This window comes from Lycium ferocissimum, chromosome 10 (genome assembly GCF_029784015.1).
Source record: "Lycium ferocissimum isolate CSIRO_LF1 chromosome 10, AGI_CSIRO_Lferr_CH_V1, whole genome shotgun sequence".
Classification (NCBI taxonomy): domain Eukaryota; kingdom Viridiplantae; phylum Streptophyta; class Magnoliopsida; order Solanales; family Solanaceae; genus Lycium; species Lycium ferocissimum.
This window is the reverse complement of record NC_081351.1, coordinates 43,291,289-43,305,995: the sequence shown is the minus strand read 5'-3', so window position 1 is coordinate 43,305,995 and position 14,707 is coordinate 43,291,289. Positions and strand designations below refer to the sequence as shown.

Genomic DNA, 14,707 nt, shown 5'->3' with positions numbered 1-14,707 from the left:
TAGTAAATTGACAAGTCAAATATCCTACATGTTAAGTTTATAACCATAAGATTCAAAGAATATTTTATTATATAATACACATTTTTAATTTAGAACCACAAAATTCAAAAGTCTATCGTTATTTCTTAAATTCCGTGTCTAGTCAAACTTAGACACTTAAATTGAGACAGAGGGAGTATATGCCAAATGAAGGAAATGAAAGGACAATTGAGACACTGCGGACACGTGGGGACCTAAAAAATAAACACAAAAGAGGTAGAATTAATGTTAAATTTCTGAAATGTGCACATGTTAGCCCCTGCTTAGAGCACAATTTCATGTGCTTTCTCTATTAGAATAATAAAATGAAGTGTAGAAGTAAAGAAATATGATAACATAAAAGTGGAATACACGTATACAAAGAATAGGTGGAAAACCAAATAGTAGTACTTGTTAAATGAAGTAAACCCACAACTGGAAAAAAAAACAAAACAAATACAATTGAAATAAATCCAAATTTAGTGTATAATTCAGACAACTTTTTGCACAATTTGTTGTTCTTTGTGTTAGTCCCTCTTGGATACATATATATTAGAAAAACATAAAATTGGTAGACACGTGTAGCCCTAAAAAGGAAAATAGAGGAAAGGGCAAGAAACTTCAAATTGCCGGCCAATAAAATGTGTCCAAATATAAAGTACAATCTAATTTACCTTTTTTACAATAAGGTATTGCGTTGTTCGTACCTCTTAGCCACTTATATATAGTAGGAATGTTTAAAATCCAACTTTTGTGGAGTATAAAGTACTTTTAGGATTTCATTAGAGGAAAAATTGAATAGATATTACATTGACTTTGCACAACTATTACTAGGGCTGGGCATAAAACACCGAAAACCGAATTACCGAACCGAACCGAGGGTTTCGGTATTTCGGTATTCGGTATTTCGATTTTCGGTTCGGTTTTCGGTAATAAAATTAAAAAAGTTTGGTATTCGGTTTCGGTATTCGGTATCGGTAATTATAAGTTCGGTAATTCGGTATTTCCCGAATACCGAAATAAATACCAATAAAACCTAAAGGCCCATAAGCCCATTGTATTAAATTACTAGTCATTGCCAATAGGCTAGGCCTCCCATCACTCATCTAAAATCACTCACGTAATCCCTAATTTTTTTAAAAAAAATGGGTCAGCCATTGAAGAATAAAGATAGTGACTTTTATTTTATTAAATAAATAATTGTCCAAACAACAAATACCAAATAAAACATCAAAAAAGGAAACTTCTACGTTCTACCCTCTATTTCAAATTTACACCTTTAAGTAATGATCTCAAGGCAGTGTTAATATTAAACACACGAATAGCTCCTAATTTGAGTCCATAACTATATAAGTTACTGCTATTAAAGAGATTTTGTACGTTGACATACTGCAATTGATAGAACAACACTTTTGCATGACATATTTTGCTTTCAAAACTATGTAAGAAGCATTGAATTGCTTTTTTCATTGAGCAATGGACAGTTCATTTTAAATTAGCATAGTAGATTATTGATCATTCTCTTTTGAATGGTAAATCCCGAATACCGTACCGAAATTTACCGAACCGAAGTTTGATTTACCGAACCGAACTTTTTTAGTTCGGTATTTGGTATCTATTTTTAATTACCGATTACCGAATTACCGAACCCGAAATTTAGAAATACCGAACCGAATACCGAACGCCCACCCCTAACTATTACTCCTCCTCTTTTGCTTTGTCGAGTGTTGTTTGATGAAGTTTCAAAAGAAGAATTTTGACATTTAAGATAAATATGGATTAAATATTAAAATTGTTTTTATTCCAAATCATCGATTTAATATTCAATATACAAGATATTGGCCATGTAAAATAGAAATGCAAACCAAAGTCATTAAACTATACTAGTACATGTACCCGCGCGATGCGTGGATTATTTTATAGAAAAAACAGTAAAAGATGTGTGAACTAAAGTAAAGAACCCAAAAGCACTTCTTATTGAACAATATTTGGTACAACAAACTTATTCATGATCTTTAAGACTACAAAATTAATATTTAGGACTCTACAATGTATTCAATAGAAGGACAACCTGCGAATAGCTTGATTTTATCACACAAAAGAAAAACAAATACTAAAGTGTAGAAATTCACTAACAAATCATTTTCACTTCAAACTTCAGCCTTCATGTTGAATAGGATTCTAAGTAGTTGCAATTGGATTATTATTTTCACACCAACTTACATGAACTTGTCTACTTTCTCTGCCTTGACTATTATTCCAGAAAGTTAACTATCTATCATAAGTAAATTTTCCCATGGATGATCATGGGCGGAGCCACCTTAGGCGAAGGGTGGTCAGGTGTACACCATTGCCGGAAAATTATGCGGTATACAGAGGTTAAATGTTGCTATTATGAGTATATATATATATGTATAATTTTACACACCCTTAATACAAGTGAGAAAATAATTTGCACATCCTTCACCAAATTTCTAACTCCGCCACTGTGGATGATAGATGTGCATGGAGCAACAATAATTATCAACATCACCAAGTAAACTCTTTACTTACTAAAGAGCAAGCTTACATAAACTATTGAAGAAGCCAATTTAAAAGTTACTTAGGAGCAATTACGGGACGGCTCTTTCCCCTTACAATTGTACTTAAGAATTTTCTTACACCACAAACACCAACAAACAGCTGCATCTGGTTATGCACTTCGTTATCCCTTCTTTTCATAACAAAGAGTTGGATCAGCATGGATCCCTTCTCTTTTATTTTTGTAATTAGAATGCTTGCCATTGAACATCCTTACTGCAAGGATATAACTATTATCAATCAAAGTGATAAAAAGAACATGGTTATGCACTTCATGAGAACTGCAGTAATGTTGTTGCATTTCATAGACAGTGGCTGAAAGGGAGAAACTTGTTTCTAGCACAAAGTTGCCCAAGTCTAATTCCTGAATAAGAGAACAAAACTTGTTTTTTTTTTTTTTTTTTAAAATTAGAAAATAGGATATGTACGACAGAGAAGAAAGCTGAGAAAATTCGCATTGGTTATTTTTCTTAATTGGAAGAGGTGAAATCGTGGGCGTGGGGTACTTATTTAACTGTTTTGCCGAGTAATTTGCTCAATTTTTACTTAATTGTTGCAGTTTTGTAATTTTTTAAATTTTATATTTTTAAATTTTAATTTTGTGGTGATGACACTTATCATATTTTCCTTCCTTTGCCTCTATTATTGTATATAGATAGATTTTGTGACATCACATATAAAGTCACTAAATAATTTTGTCACCACCAAAGGATGTGGTGCAGCGAATGGGGCTGCTCATCCTTTAATTAGAGGTTTCGAGTTTAAGTCCTGAGTATAAAAAAATCCTTAGTAGGGAGCGCTTCTCCCCAAATAGGACCCTACGCGGAGCGAATCCGAATATAGTCGGGCTCTAATACAGGTACCGGACACCGGGCACGAAACCAAAAAAAAAAAACGCAACCATTAGAGAACTTGAAATATACAAGGACTGGAAATATAATTATCAGAAAACATAAGGACTAAAACCCCAAAGAACCGTCTTTTGCATGTCAGCTAATGGACAATTTCAAGAACGGAAAGAAGTAAATTCTCGAACTTTAAAAAATAGTTCGTTAAATTTTCGTTATCTTTGCGCTAATTATCATCTTTTTGTTATCTTACGCGGGTCAATTATATCCTTGTGTCTAATGGTACATACATGCATCATCCGGAAATTTCTTCAAAATTATTTTACCTCAAATAATTTTTACCCACTAAAAATAACCCAACTTCGATTTTTGAATTTTTTTTTCGTGCCCAAACTAATACGGAAATTTTTATTTTTTTTTGCTAGAAAAATTATCCGTATTAGTTTTGTTGGAAAAAAAAAATTCTGGTTGGTTTATTTTAGCGTAAAAAATTATTTGAGGTGAAAATAATTCAAGCTTACCGGATGATGCCACGTGGCACGTTAAATTGTTAGACATAAGGGATAATTGACCCCATAATATAATCCAGAAAGTGATAATCGACCCTAAAGATAAGATAACGAAAATTTAATGAACTATTTTTCAAAGTTCGCGCAGTAATTTCTACTCTTTTCCGTTTCAAGAATGCAATGAAAACAAGAAACTCAGAAATTATCCTCACTTCACAATGAAAAACAACCATCAGAGTTGCCAAATCCAAAGTTCTGGATTAGACTCACTAAATAATATCACAAACCCATTAACAAATTGGTCTTACAACATAAAAAACTACATATCTCAAAGAAAATTCAAACAAGCCCTTTTAATATACACCCATAATCGTATAAATGGAAGTTCAATAATGGGTGCTATTCCTTTAGTTCTAAAAGCATGTGCTTCACTTACAATGCTTAGCTTTGGCAAATCCTTACATGTTGAATCTTTAAAATCAGGATTTAATTTTAATGTAATGGTAGGGACTGCATTATTAGATATGTATGGAAAATGTGGTGAAATTGAGAGTGCCCGGAAAGTGTTTGATTATATGCCTGAAAGAAATGTGATAACATGGAATGCTATGATTGGGGGTTATATGAAGAGTGGTGATGTAAAGACTGGATTTTTATTGTTTGAGAATATGTCTGAGAAGACAATTGTTACTTGGAATGAAATGATTGATGGGTATGCTAGAAATGGAGATATGGTTATGGCTAGGTGGTTTTTTAACCGTGTACCGGATGAGTTGAGAAATGTTGTGACATGGAGTGTGATGGTTGATGGGTATGCTAGTAATGGGGATATGGATGCTGCTAGAGAATTGTTTGAGATGATGCCAAGAAGAAATTTTTATGTATGGTCGTCGATGGTTTCTGGTTATTTCAAGAAGGGTGATGTTGAGAATGCTGAGGAAATATTTGCTAGGATGACTATGAAGAACTTGGTGAACTGGAATTCATTGATATGTGGTTATACACAAAATGGGTTGTGTGAAGAAGCGTTAGAAGCATTTAGGGAAATGCAAGATGAGGGGTTTGAGCCAGATGAGGTTACTGTGGTTAGTGTTTTATCGGCTTGTGCTCAGTTAGCGTTGCTGGATGTTGGCAAGGATATACATGAAATGATAATTCGGAAAGGGATTGAATTGAATCAATATGTTCTTAATGGGTTGGTTGATATGTATGCAAAATGTGGGGATTTGAGTAATGCTAGATTGATTTTTGAAGGGATGTTAGTGAAAAATGATGCTGCTTGGAACTCGCTATTATCTGGTTTCGCCAATCATGGCTACTGCATGGAGGCAATTAATTTATTTGAGAGAATGGATAGTTCAGGAGTGAAACCTAATGATATAACATTTCTATCAGTGCTATCGGCTTGTGCCCATGGTGGATTTGTGGAGGAAGGTTTAGAGGTTTTCTCCAGGATGGAGAAATATGCATTGACGGCGAGCATCAAGCATTATGGTTGTCTTATTGACCTTTTGGGAAGGGCCGGAAGATTGAAGGAGGCTTGTGACTTGATTAAAGGGATGCCTTTTTCACCAAATGACACAGTTTTTGGGGCTCTGCTTGGAGCATGCCGGGTTCACTCGGACACAGATGTGGCGGAAAACTTGCTGAAAGAGGTCAGTAGTAGCGATTCCGGTGATGATGCCCATTATGTGATTCTTTCTAATGTATATGCTGCTGCTGAAAAATGGGAGAAAGCTGAAAGGATGAGGTTTGCCATGTCAAATAAAGGGTCTCAGAAGACACCTGGGTGTAGTGTGGTCATGCTCGATCAACCAACGACTAATTTTATGGAAGTATTGCCTAAGTAATTAACTTTTAAGACATGATACTAACTCTAGCCAAGTGGAAACTGTTGGGGGAACAATCAAACAAAGCTATCAATGCCTGATTTAGCAATCAATCCAGAAGAATGCCTTCTGAAGACTTACAACATTGGTAAGGAAAACAGTTTACAATAATAACTGGTGGCTAAAATTTGTTACAAAACTCAATCTAGAGGAAATTCTCTTTTCATATATGTAACTGTATATTCTACTAGAGGTGATGTGGCTTCTTGTAAATATTAATGGTTGTAGTGACCGACTCTTCTTCCTTGTGTATTCCACTTCCACTTAGGTGATATCAAACATGGGGTTGATGTGCCAATCAGACAACTCTGAAAGACTCAGCAATCTTTCTCAAATCTTTGTAATGCCTTTTCCATTGAAGACCTGTGAAATCACAGCAAGTTGTAGCATTTGAACAATTTATAATAGCAGATATTCTGAAGATAGAAAGTGTGATTTGTTCCTTTACCATTTCCTGTGACACTGAACAAGTATAGGCGATTTCCAGCGGCTGTTGCTGTGATCATGACATGTGGTGGCTCTAATTCGAACTGGTAATATCTTCTGCCCAAATGCTCTGCTACTTCAGATCTTAAGACTTTACCTTCTACATTCTCTCCAATGACTTCAGGCCCAAATGCACTAATCACTTTAGCTGGAGGCCCAATTTGTTCTATGGTAGCTTCTTCACCAATATCTGAGTCATATTTTGAGAAGAATACAACCAAGATTTAATCCATTAGAGACAGATTGAGTTGATTATATTTATTTGCCAGTATGTTAATTACACGTTCATCCGTATATTCACCTAAGGAGCTGTTTGGACATGGTTTGAAACCATGAGATGAAATCATGATTTGAAATCATGTTTGGACATGCAATTTGAATTTCTTAAGTTGTATTTTTTCTTATAGACATAAAAACCCCACAAGTTGTGAAAACTATCAAAATATTCTCAATTCTTATGCAATCTTATCAAATGAGCAAATCACAATTCATAACAAAATTAATACACTAGAAGGCCTTTCTAAAAAATACAACATCAATTGATCAAACTTTAGTTCAATAAAAAAGAAAATTTAACATGAATAGTAATGTAACTACTCTTTAATATATCTGGGGATCTAGTAGCTCAGTTGGTTGGCTACCTGAACTTTCACTTTGTTGGTTAGAGTTCGAATCCCCATATTGTAATCCCCTTCCCCTACTCCCTATGTACTTTAAAAAAAAAAAAAAACTACTCTTTAATATAATCCTCCCACATGGTAGACATAAATAAAGGTTGGTAAATGGTTGGTGGGAGTAATTGTTAAAAATATCTACTAACTTATGGATCTTTTTATTCACAAAATATAAACTTATGGTCAAGTTTTATATTTAAAAATTTTGAAACCCCAAATCATGCCTTTTGGGATGATTTGGGATTTCAAACCATGAGATGAAATGCATGTCCAAACGCTGACTTCATCTCATGATTTCACATAGCATGTCCAAACGCCTACTAAGATCACTTTTTTCTTTTAGTTCTTAGCTTCAGTACTAGAATAGAAGGAAGCAAAAACATGAGATGCTTACCATCTGAAAATCTTTTAACAGGAGCCACAATTACAGAGATTCGCCCTTGTTTGGGATTCGCGAATCTCAAGTCAATCTCTGTACCACCTAGATCAGCAATTGACACGGGGACCTGTTCAACGGGTGAAAACATCAAAAGTGAACCTGAGTAAGGTATGTCTAATCGTTCTAAGTTGACTAGTATCAAGCTCAGAGGTAATTTCCCTGACATTGTCAAATATTAAGATACATGCACTTGTGAATAAATGGATTCTTACCTCTTCCCAATTATCAGGCACGGAAAAAGAATAAGGAATCATAGGACTCCATCCAACACCATGTCCACCTGACTTCTCATCCGGTCTTCGGTATGTCCTCCAACCTGCCTGAGCAATTTTGTCCTTGTTAAGATGAACATTTACTTGGAAAGAAAAAGTTCAAAAGAAAGACGCCAAGAATTTCAATCATGTAAGGAAGTGTTTGTCGGATTTCTGTATTTCTGATAGGATTATACGTTGAACGAGTGCTTTCTCATTATGTGAACGTAGTATATATTTACGTGCTTTTCCCAGCCTAGATACAATCTTTTGTTGCAATTTGAAGTTATGAATAATATTAATTTGATTCAGTAAGAGTCTACTAGTAAGCTTACTGTTAATTGTGGGATCATGAGACTAACCTTCTTCATCTGGTTCAGAAAGTCCAGGAACTCTCCCTGCTAGGAGGCCTTGTTTCACTACAGCAGATCCCTCTCCAGGAAAAAGTAGTACAGATGAAATCAAAGAAGCACCAGATACAATAGCTAACCTCCTATTCAATGAGCCTGCAGAATTTTCAGAATCTTGATTCACAGGAGCATCTTCTTTAGAACAAGCAGCAACCTTAATTCTTGAACACCCTTTTTCTGGAACACCACGAGAAATCGCCTGGTTAGAGGAATTCAGCTGTCTGCCCAGATTGTTTTTCCAAGAAAGGCAGCTGCTGCTGTATACAAATGTTCCCATTTCCTCCCAACCAAGAAAATAGGAGATAGAAATGAGGTTTGTGGAAGTTTTTCTATGCTATCTTGAGGAGATTTAATATGGGAAAATTTCAGATATGTGGCTTGCAGATTGAGGCTTCTTTGAATATGCTGTTTGAGCTGTTCTCTGAACTTATGGTGTCAATACTTCCTGCTAAAGTTAAAAGAGCTTTTGATTGGGTTGACACTTGACACCTAGCAAAAGCTGAGGTCCACAGGGCTTGGAATGTCTTAAGATTTTTGTGGTTGTGGTGTCACTTATTTGAAGATTTGGTTTTTGCTTCATCAAATAAAGTTCTTGAAAGTTCTGGTTTTACATGTTACGACTTGTCACCTGCAGCTCATCAAATTAAATAAAAAATAAAAATAAAGACCACATCGCGTGTATTTCTGCAAATTTTTGGCTCAATTTGGTGAAAGATACAACAACAACAACATACCCAGTGAAATCCCACGGTGTGGGGTCAGTGAGCAGAAAGTAGATACGCACCTTATCCCCATCTCGAAGACAGAGAGTTAAGCTCGAAAGACGCTTTCACAAGAGAAAAAACATGATGATAAAAAGTTAGACAAGCACAAACAAGACAAAGCAAAACGAAACGAAACTAACAAAAGCGACAAAAGCCATGATAAAGAACTCCGAGAAAAGAAGCAGTAGCTAGCACAGATAAATACGATAATTGTGGTACAATAAATGACTAATATTTGCAAGAATCAATGGACAAGAAAATGAAGATCGAAACTGCGACTACTAGTACGACGGGATACGTGGGACTACCTACTAGCCTTCTACTCTAATTTGAGTCCTCCATAGCCTCCTATCTAAGGTCATGTCCCTGTAGTCGGAACCGCGCCATGTCCCGTCTAAGCACCTCTCCCCAATACTTCTTCGGCCTACCTCTACCTCTTCTGAAATCGTCCATAGCTAACCTCTCACACTTCCGCACTGGGGCATCTCTGTCTCTCCTTTTCATATGCCCAAACCATCTCAGTCGCGCTTCCCGCATCTTATCCTCCACCGATGCCACTCCCACCTTATCTCGGATATCTTCATTCCTAATCCTATCTCGCCTGGTGTGCCCACACATCCATCGTAACATTCTCATTTTCGCGACTTTCATCTTTTGAACGTGCGAGTTCTTGACTGCCCAGCACTCCACCCCGTATAACAAAGTCGGCCTCACTACCACTTTGTAGAACTTGCCTTTAAGCGTTGGTGGCACCTTCTTATCACATAGCACTCCTGAAGCGAGCCTCCATTTCATCCACTCTGCGCCAATACGATGTGTGACATTATCGTCAATATCCCCATCTCCTTGTACAATAGACCCAAGATACTTGAAACTCCCTTTCTTTTGGATAGCCTGGGTTCCAAGCCTCACTTCCACGCCAGCCTCATGTGTCACATCACTAAACTTGCACTACATGTACTCTGTCTTGGTCCTACTCAACTTGAATCCTTTAGACTCCAGAGTTTGTCTCCAAACCTCCAGCTTAGCATTCACTCCGTTGCGAGTCTCGTCAATCAGTACTATGTCATCCGCGAATAACATGCACCATGGCACCTCACCTTGAATTTGCTACGTCAAACCATCTATCACCAAGGCAAATAAAAATGGGCTAAGAGTTGATCCCTGATGCAACCCCATCTCCACTGGGAAGTGTTCCGAGTCTCCTCCCACTGCCCTTACCCTGGTCTTGGCTGTCATGACCCGAGCTACGGGCCATGACGGGTATCCGGGGCTAACCACCGAACACCACTCATGCTGCCACTAATCTGCTCTCATTCATGATATATGTACTCGTAATCATGGAAAACTATTAACATTTGAAACATATTTACTTTTATAATCATAAGCCCTTCGTCTATCAAAATAATATACATACATGCATATACATGAGACTATGGGACCATGCTACCCACACTGCGTATCTACGAGCCTCTACTAGAGTACTAGACATAGGGACGGGACATGACCCCGTCGTGCCCAAATCATGAATATATACATATGTGTACCAAAAGAATAATCACTGGCACCTCCAGAAAATGGAGTGCTCTCAAATCAGCCGCTAGCTCCTATGAGTCTGGATCACCTCCCGCTCACCGTGGGCATGAACATACGCGTCCGAAGAAAAGGACGCGCACGAATATTGTATCGAGTATGTAAGGCATAAACAAGAATAAGATGACAATAAAATAAGCGAGGCATCAACGAGGAGCAATCAGAATCGATCGAATCATAAAGGAAGTAATGGCGTCGGCTTACTTTCATACTCATCATCATATCCTATATGCATAAATGTATAAGCCGCCCGACCATATAGGTGCTGTGTGATAATCAATAACATTAGCAATAGCATTAGCTCGCGTCTGTGCCTCCGCGCGTCCGGGGTATCATCTCATGCCGCCCACTAGTGGTGCTGCCCATGCCATTTGGCCATGGTGTATAGCTGCCCGCCTTGGCGGTGACTGCCCGGCCGTATAGGCGCGGTGTGATATCATCATATGCTCATTACAACATGCTCATTATAATATGCTTATCATAATATGCTTATCATAACTCATCGTAGTACATGCATAGAGACTCATAGACAATCATACTCTATCGGGGTGACGTAAGGTCGTGGACCCCCGACTTCATTATAGAGCATTCGTAAGCGTTCTGCCTCACCTTGAAGGAACCAGCATAAGGCGAGTGTATACAATGATCAACATCAATCGGCTATGGATAGCTTCATTAGCTTAACTGGAACATCATATCATAGGCTATAGCATCTCTAGACGTTAACTTATCATTATCATAATCGTAGCATATCTCTTATCTCGTATGGCTATTCATGAACAAGGACTCATAGTCTTCTCGAGGATAAGACATTCATAAGAAAAGAAGAAATTCATGCCATGGGACTCATGTCTTAGAAAGAAAGGACTAGCCTCACATACCTTTGTCGCTTAACTATTCTATCGCTTGCTCGTTCTCCTTTAATGTGCGCGTCTTTACCTTCAAGAGAGTTCATATCGTCATTAGCTAGGCAATTACAAGAACGGGCTTCTTAAGGCTAAAGAAAATTGGGCAGCGTTTCCTTTGTTTATACTACTTTCCGCCATATTCCATATCAACTCCCAACGTTTATAACAACAATCACAATATCGTTAGCAACAATCGTCATTCATTTACATTATTCGCATTTCACAATTTCACTCCAATTCTCCATATTCATGACCAAGGTCTATCATCGCATACTTTCACATACAATACTTATTCCATGTTCTAAATATCATTTATAACGCATTTATAATCGGGAAAATTTCATAAATGACTACATTTTAAGGGTTAAAAATCTGGCATAGCAACATTTTACTTATTTACAGCTCGTAGCTACTTTTTTGTTTGCTGTATTCATTTTTTTCGTCTGTATTCAATTTTTGTTTTTGCTGTATTCATGACTAAAATAATTTTTTTCCCACTGTATTCATGAAATAACTATCTGTATTCATAAGTTGGCTTATTTTATTCATGAATACAACAAGTAAAAAACTGAATACATATACACGAATAATTACACAAATGCATCATATTTTCCAATATGTATACAACAGATACAAGCGAAAAAAATTGTATACAACATAGATACACCAAAAAATTAACAAAAACAAGCGAAAAATATTGTATACACGGTAAATATACAACAAATACAACGAAAAAATTAATGAATACAATGAATTGTATGCTAAAAAATTAATGAATACACTGAAAAAGAAACGTGATTTTTCATATCTGGTACCGGAATTTGACCGGAAAAGCCATCGTTGGACTAGATCTGACCGTCAAAAGTTCGCCGGACAAGGATGGAAGGCCAATCGGATCAGATCTTAATAGCGACGGCAAGGACAGTTTCGTATTTCTGGAAAAAGGAATGAAAAATGAAACTTCCAAAGCAAAGGACTTAACAGAGACGTAAAGGTTGCCGGAAAATTAAAGGCAAAAGGCGGCGACAAGGCGTCTTCAGTTTATTTAAGGAATCAAGCGGCAAAGGAAATGGATAAGAATAATCTGGGTGGTCAGCGACGTAGGTTGGGTGGGGGGGGAGAGGAGAGAGAGATGGGAGGATTGGGTTGGAAGTGAATAATGTGATGATGGGGTATTTTACTTTGTATATATATAGCTATAAGATGTATTTAACATATAATTATTAGTTATGGAATGTAATTATTTTAAACTATAGCTACTAAATATAAATATATAGTAATGTTAGTTATGTTATGTAGTAATCCCTTTATAATCTCAACGTAACCATTTTCATGATTCACTCCAACCACTATTCCACAATGACATTATTCACCCATTTGTAACTCATTTTCTATACTCTCTTATAATCCATGTGCTTCAACTTAATAATACTTCAAACAACATAGAAAGATAGGCCTTGGATGACAATTCACCTTTTCCACCAAAACCCTATTTTTTCTTTCTTGAGATTTCTTGAGTTGAATGACTTTAGTGAGGTTTCCTTCACTTGATTTCTTGTTGTTGATCCTTGATTCTCTTTGTTTTCTTGTGGATGAAATATTTGGAAGGTTCTAGAGGTCTTGAGAGGTTGAAGACATTGATGGAAATGAATAAAATGAAGTGGGATTACATTTAAAGACTTGGAACAACTTCAGTCGTCGGGACTTCCACGGATAGCTTCACGGTCCGTGGATCATGGTGTTGGCCGTGAAACTGGTCGTGGTTCACGACCAGCCAGCCATCTTCTCTACTGGCTGTTCCACGGACACATCCACGGTCCGTGGAACATTATATGGTCCGTGGAACCTTGGCCGTGGAACTCACAGTTCCTTCGAAATTGTTCCCGTCGTTTCGTTTGATCTCCAATCCTTTTGGAACCTTCTTAACACTTGTTTATCAATTCATTAGTAATCTAGGGAACATTATAACTCTTCTCCACAACATCCTTAAGGCACCATTAACTCAATACTCATGATTTTGCCCGACACACTAACTTATAACTCGCTTTCCTTAACAACTTTCTTTCTTCAATCCGGATGTCTTTGGAAATCTTTATTAGGACTATCAATTACTATTTCTTGCTTATCCAAGCCTCGTATTCATCGTGCCCTTCGTGGGTCCATTCACTTGTACGCTAAGGGGAAATTTCCGAGGTGTAACATTGGCTCCCTCATAGATGTCCTTGATCGCCCTAATGTACGCCACAGGTACACCTCTAACCTCCAAGCATCTCCATAAAACCTCTCTTGGTACCTTGTCGTAAGTCTTTTCTAGGTCGATGAAAATCATGTGTAAGTCTCTCTTTCTTTCTCTATACTGCTCCACCAGTCTCCTCACAAGATGAATGGCTTCTGTAGTCGAGCGCCTCGGCATGCATCCGAACTGGTTCTCTGAAATGGACATGTCTCTCCTCACCCTCATCTCTACCACTCTTTCCCACACTTTCATAGTGTGACTTAGCAGCTTAATACCTCTATAGCTGTTGCAATTTTGAATGTCGCCCTTGTTCTCGTACAAAGAAACCATCGTACTCCACCTCCATTCCTCGGGCATCTTCGTCGTCTTAAAAATGACATTAAACAACCCGCCGCACCACTCCAAACCTTCCCTCCCTGCACTCTTCCAAAACTCTCCAGGGATCTCGTCAGGTCCGGTCGCTCTTCCTCTATGCATCCTACGAACAGCACCCTTAACCTCATCTACCTTTATACTCCTACAATACCCATAATCGCGATGTCTCTCGGAGTACTCCAAATCTCCCAACACAATGTCTCTGTCACCTTCCTCGTTCAAGAGTTTATGAAAGTATGACTGTCATCTTCGTCTAATGAGAGCATCCTCCACCAATACTTTGTCATCCTCGTCCTTAACGCACTTTACTTGATCCAGATCCCGTGCCTTTCTCTCCCTTACCTTGGCTAGCCTGAACAACTTCTTATCCCCGCCTTTGTCCTCTAGTTCTGCATATAGGTGTTCAAAAGCTGCCGTTTTTGCCGCCGAAACTGCCAACTTTGCTTCCTTTCTCGCAATCTTATACCTTTCCCTATTCGTCCTCTTCTGCTCCTCGTCTTTGCTATCTACCAACTTCGCATACGCCACCTTCTTTGCTTCCACCTTCCATTGGTGTCGTAATGAATTGAAAAGGAGACGATCATAAACGTAGGGGTGCTAATTGTTATTTGAAAACCGCATCTTCGCAAATTGAGTATGGCATTTATTTATTTTAATAATAAAATTGTAGGTATTAATATAAATCGATGACTTAACTGTACCAAATAACTCAGGTTTTTCATTTTAT

The 14,707-nt window shown here is 37.5% G+C and overlaps 2 protein-coding genes and 1 pseudogene across 2 annotated transcripts; 1 reads left to right on the top strand and 2 right to left on the bottom strand.

Annotated features, from left to right (window-relative positions):
* Window positions 1–4,128: 4,128 nt before the first annotated feature.
* On the top strand, window positions 4,129–5,990 carry LOC132033980 (pentatricopeptide repeat-containing protein At3g21470). Its single transcript, XM_059424169.1, has one exon. It carries the CDS (start codon window positions 4,174–4,176, stop codon window positions 5,803–5,805), a length of 1,632 nt encoding a protein of 543 aa, XP_059280152.1. The 5' UTR covers window positions 4,129–4,173; the 3' UTR covers window positions 5,806–5,990.
* On the bottom strand, window positions 5,850–8,684 carry LOC132033982 (psbP domain-containing protein 4, chloroplastic). The gene is made up of 5 exons (XM_059424172.1): window positions 8,057–8,684; window positions 7,656–7,759; window positions 7,399–7,510; window positions 6,293–6,520; window positions 5,850–6,207 (listed from the first exon to the last, which is right to left on the bottom strand). Exons 1-5 carry the CDS (start codon window positions 8,379–8,381, stop codon window positions 6,143–6,145), a joined length of 834 nt encoding a protein of 277 aa, XP_059280155.1. The 5' UTR covers window positions 8,382–8,684; the 3' UTR covers window positions 5,850–6,142.
* Window positions 8,685–8,946: 262 nt separating this feature from the next.
* On the bottom strand, window positions 8,947–14,694 carry LOC132033983 (uncharacterized; annotated as a pseudogene).
* Between the last annotated feature and the right edge of the window lie 13 nt (window positions 14,695–14,707).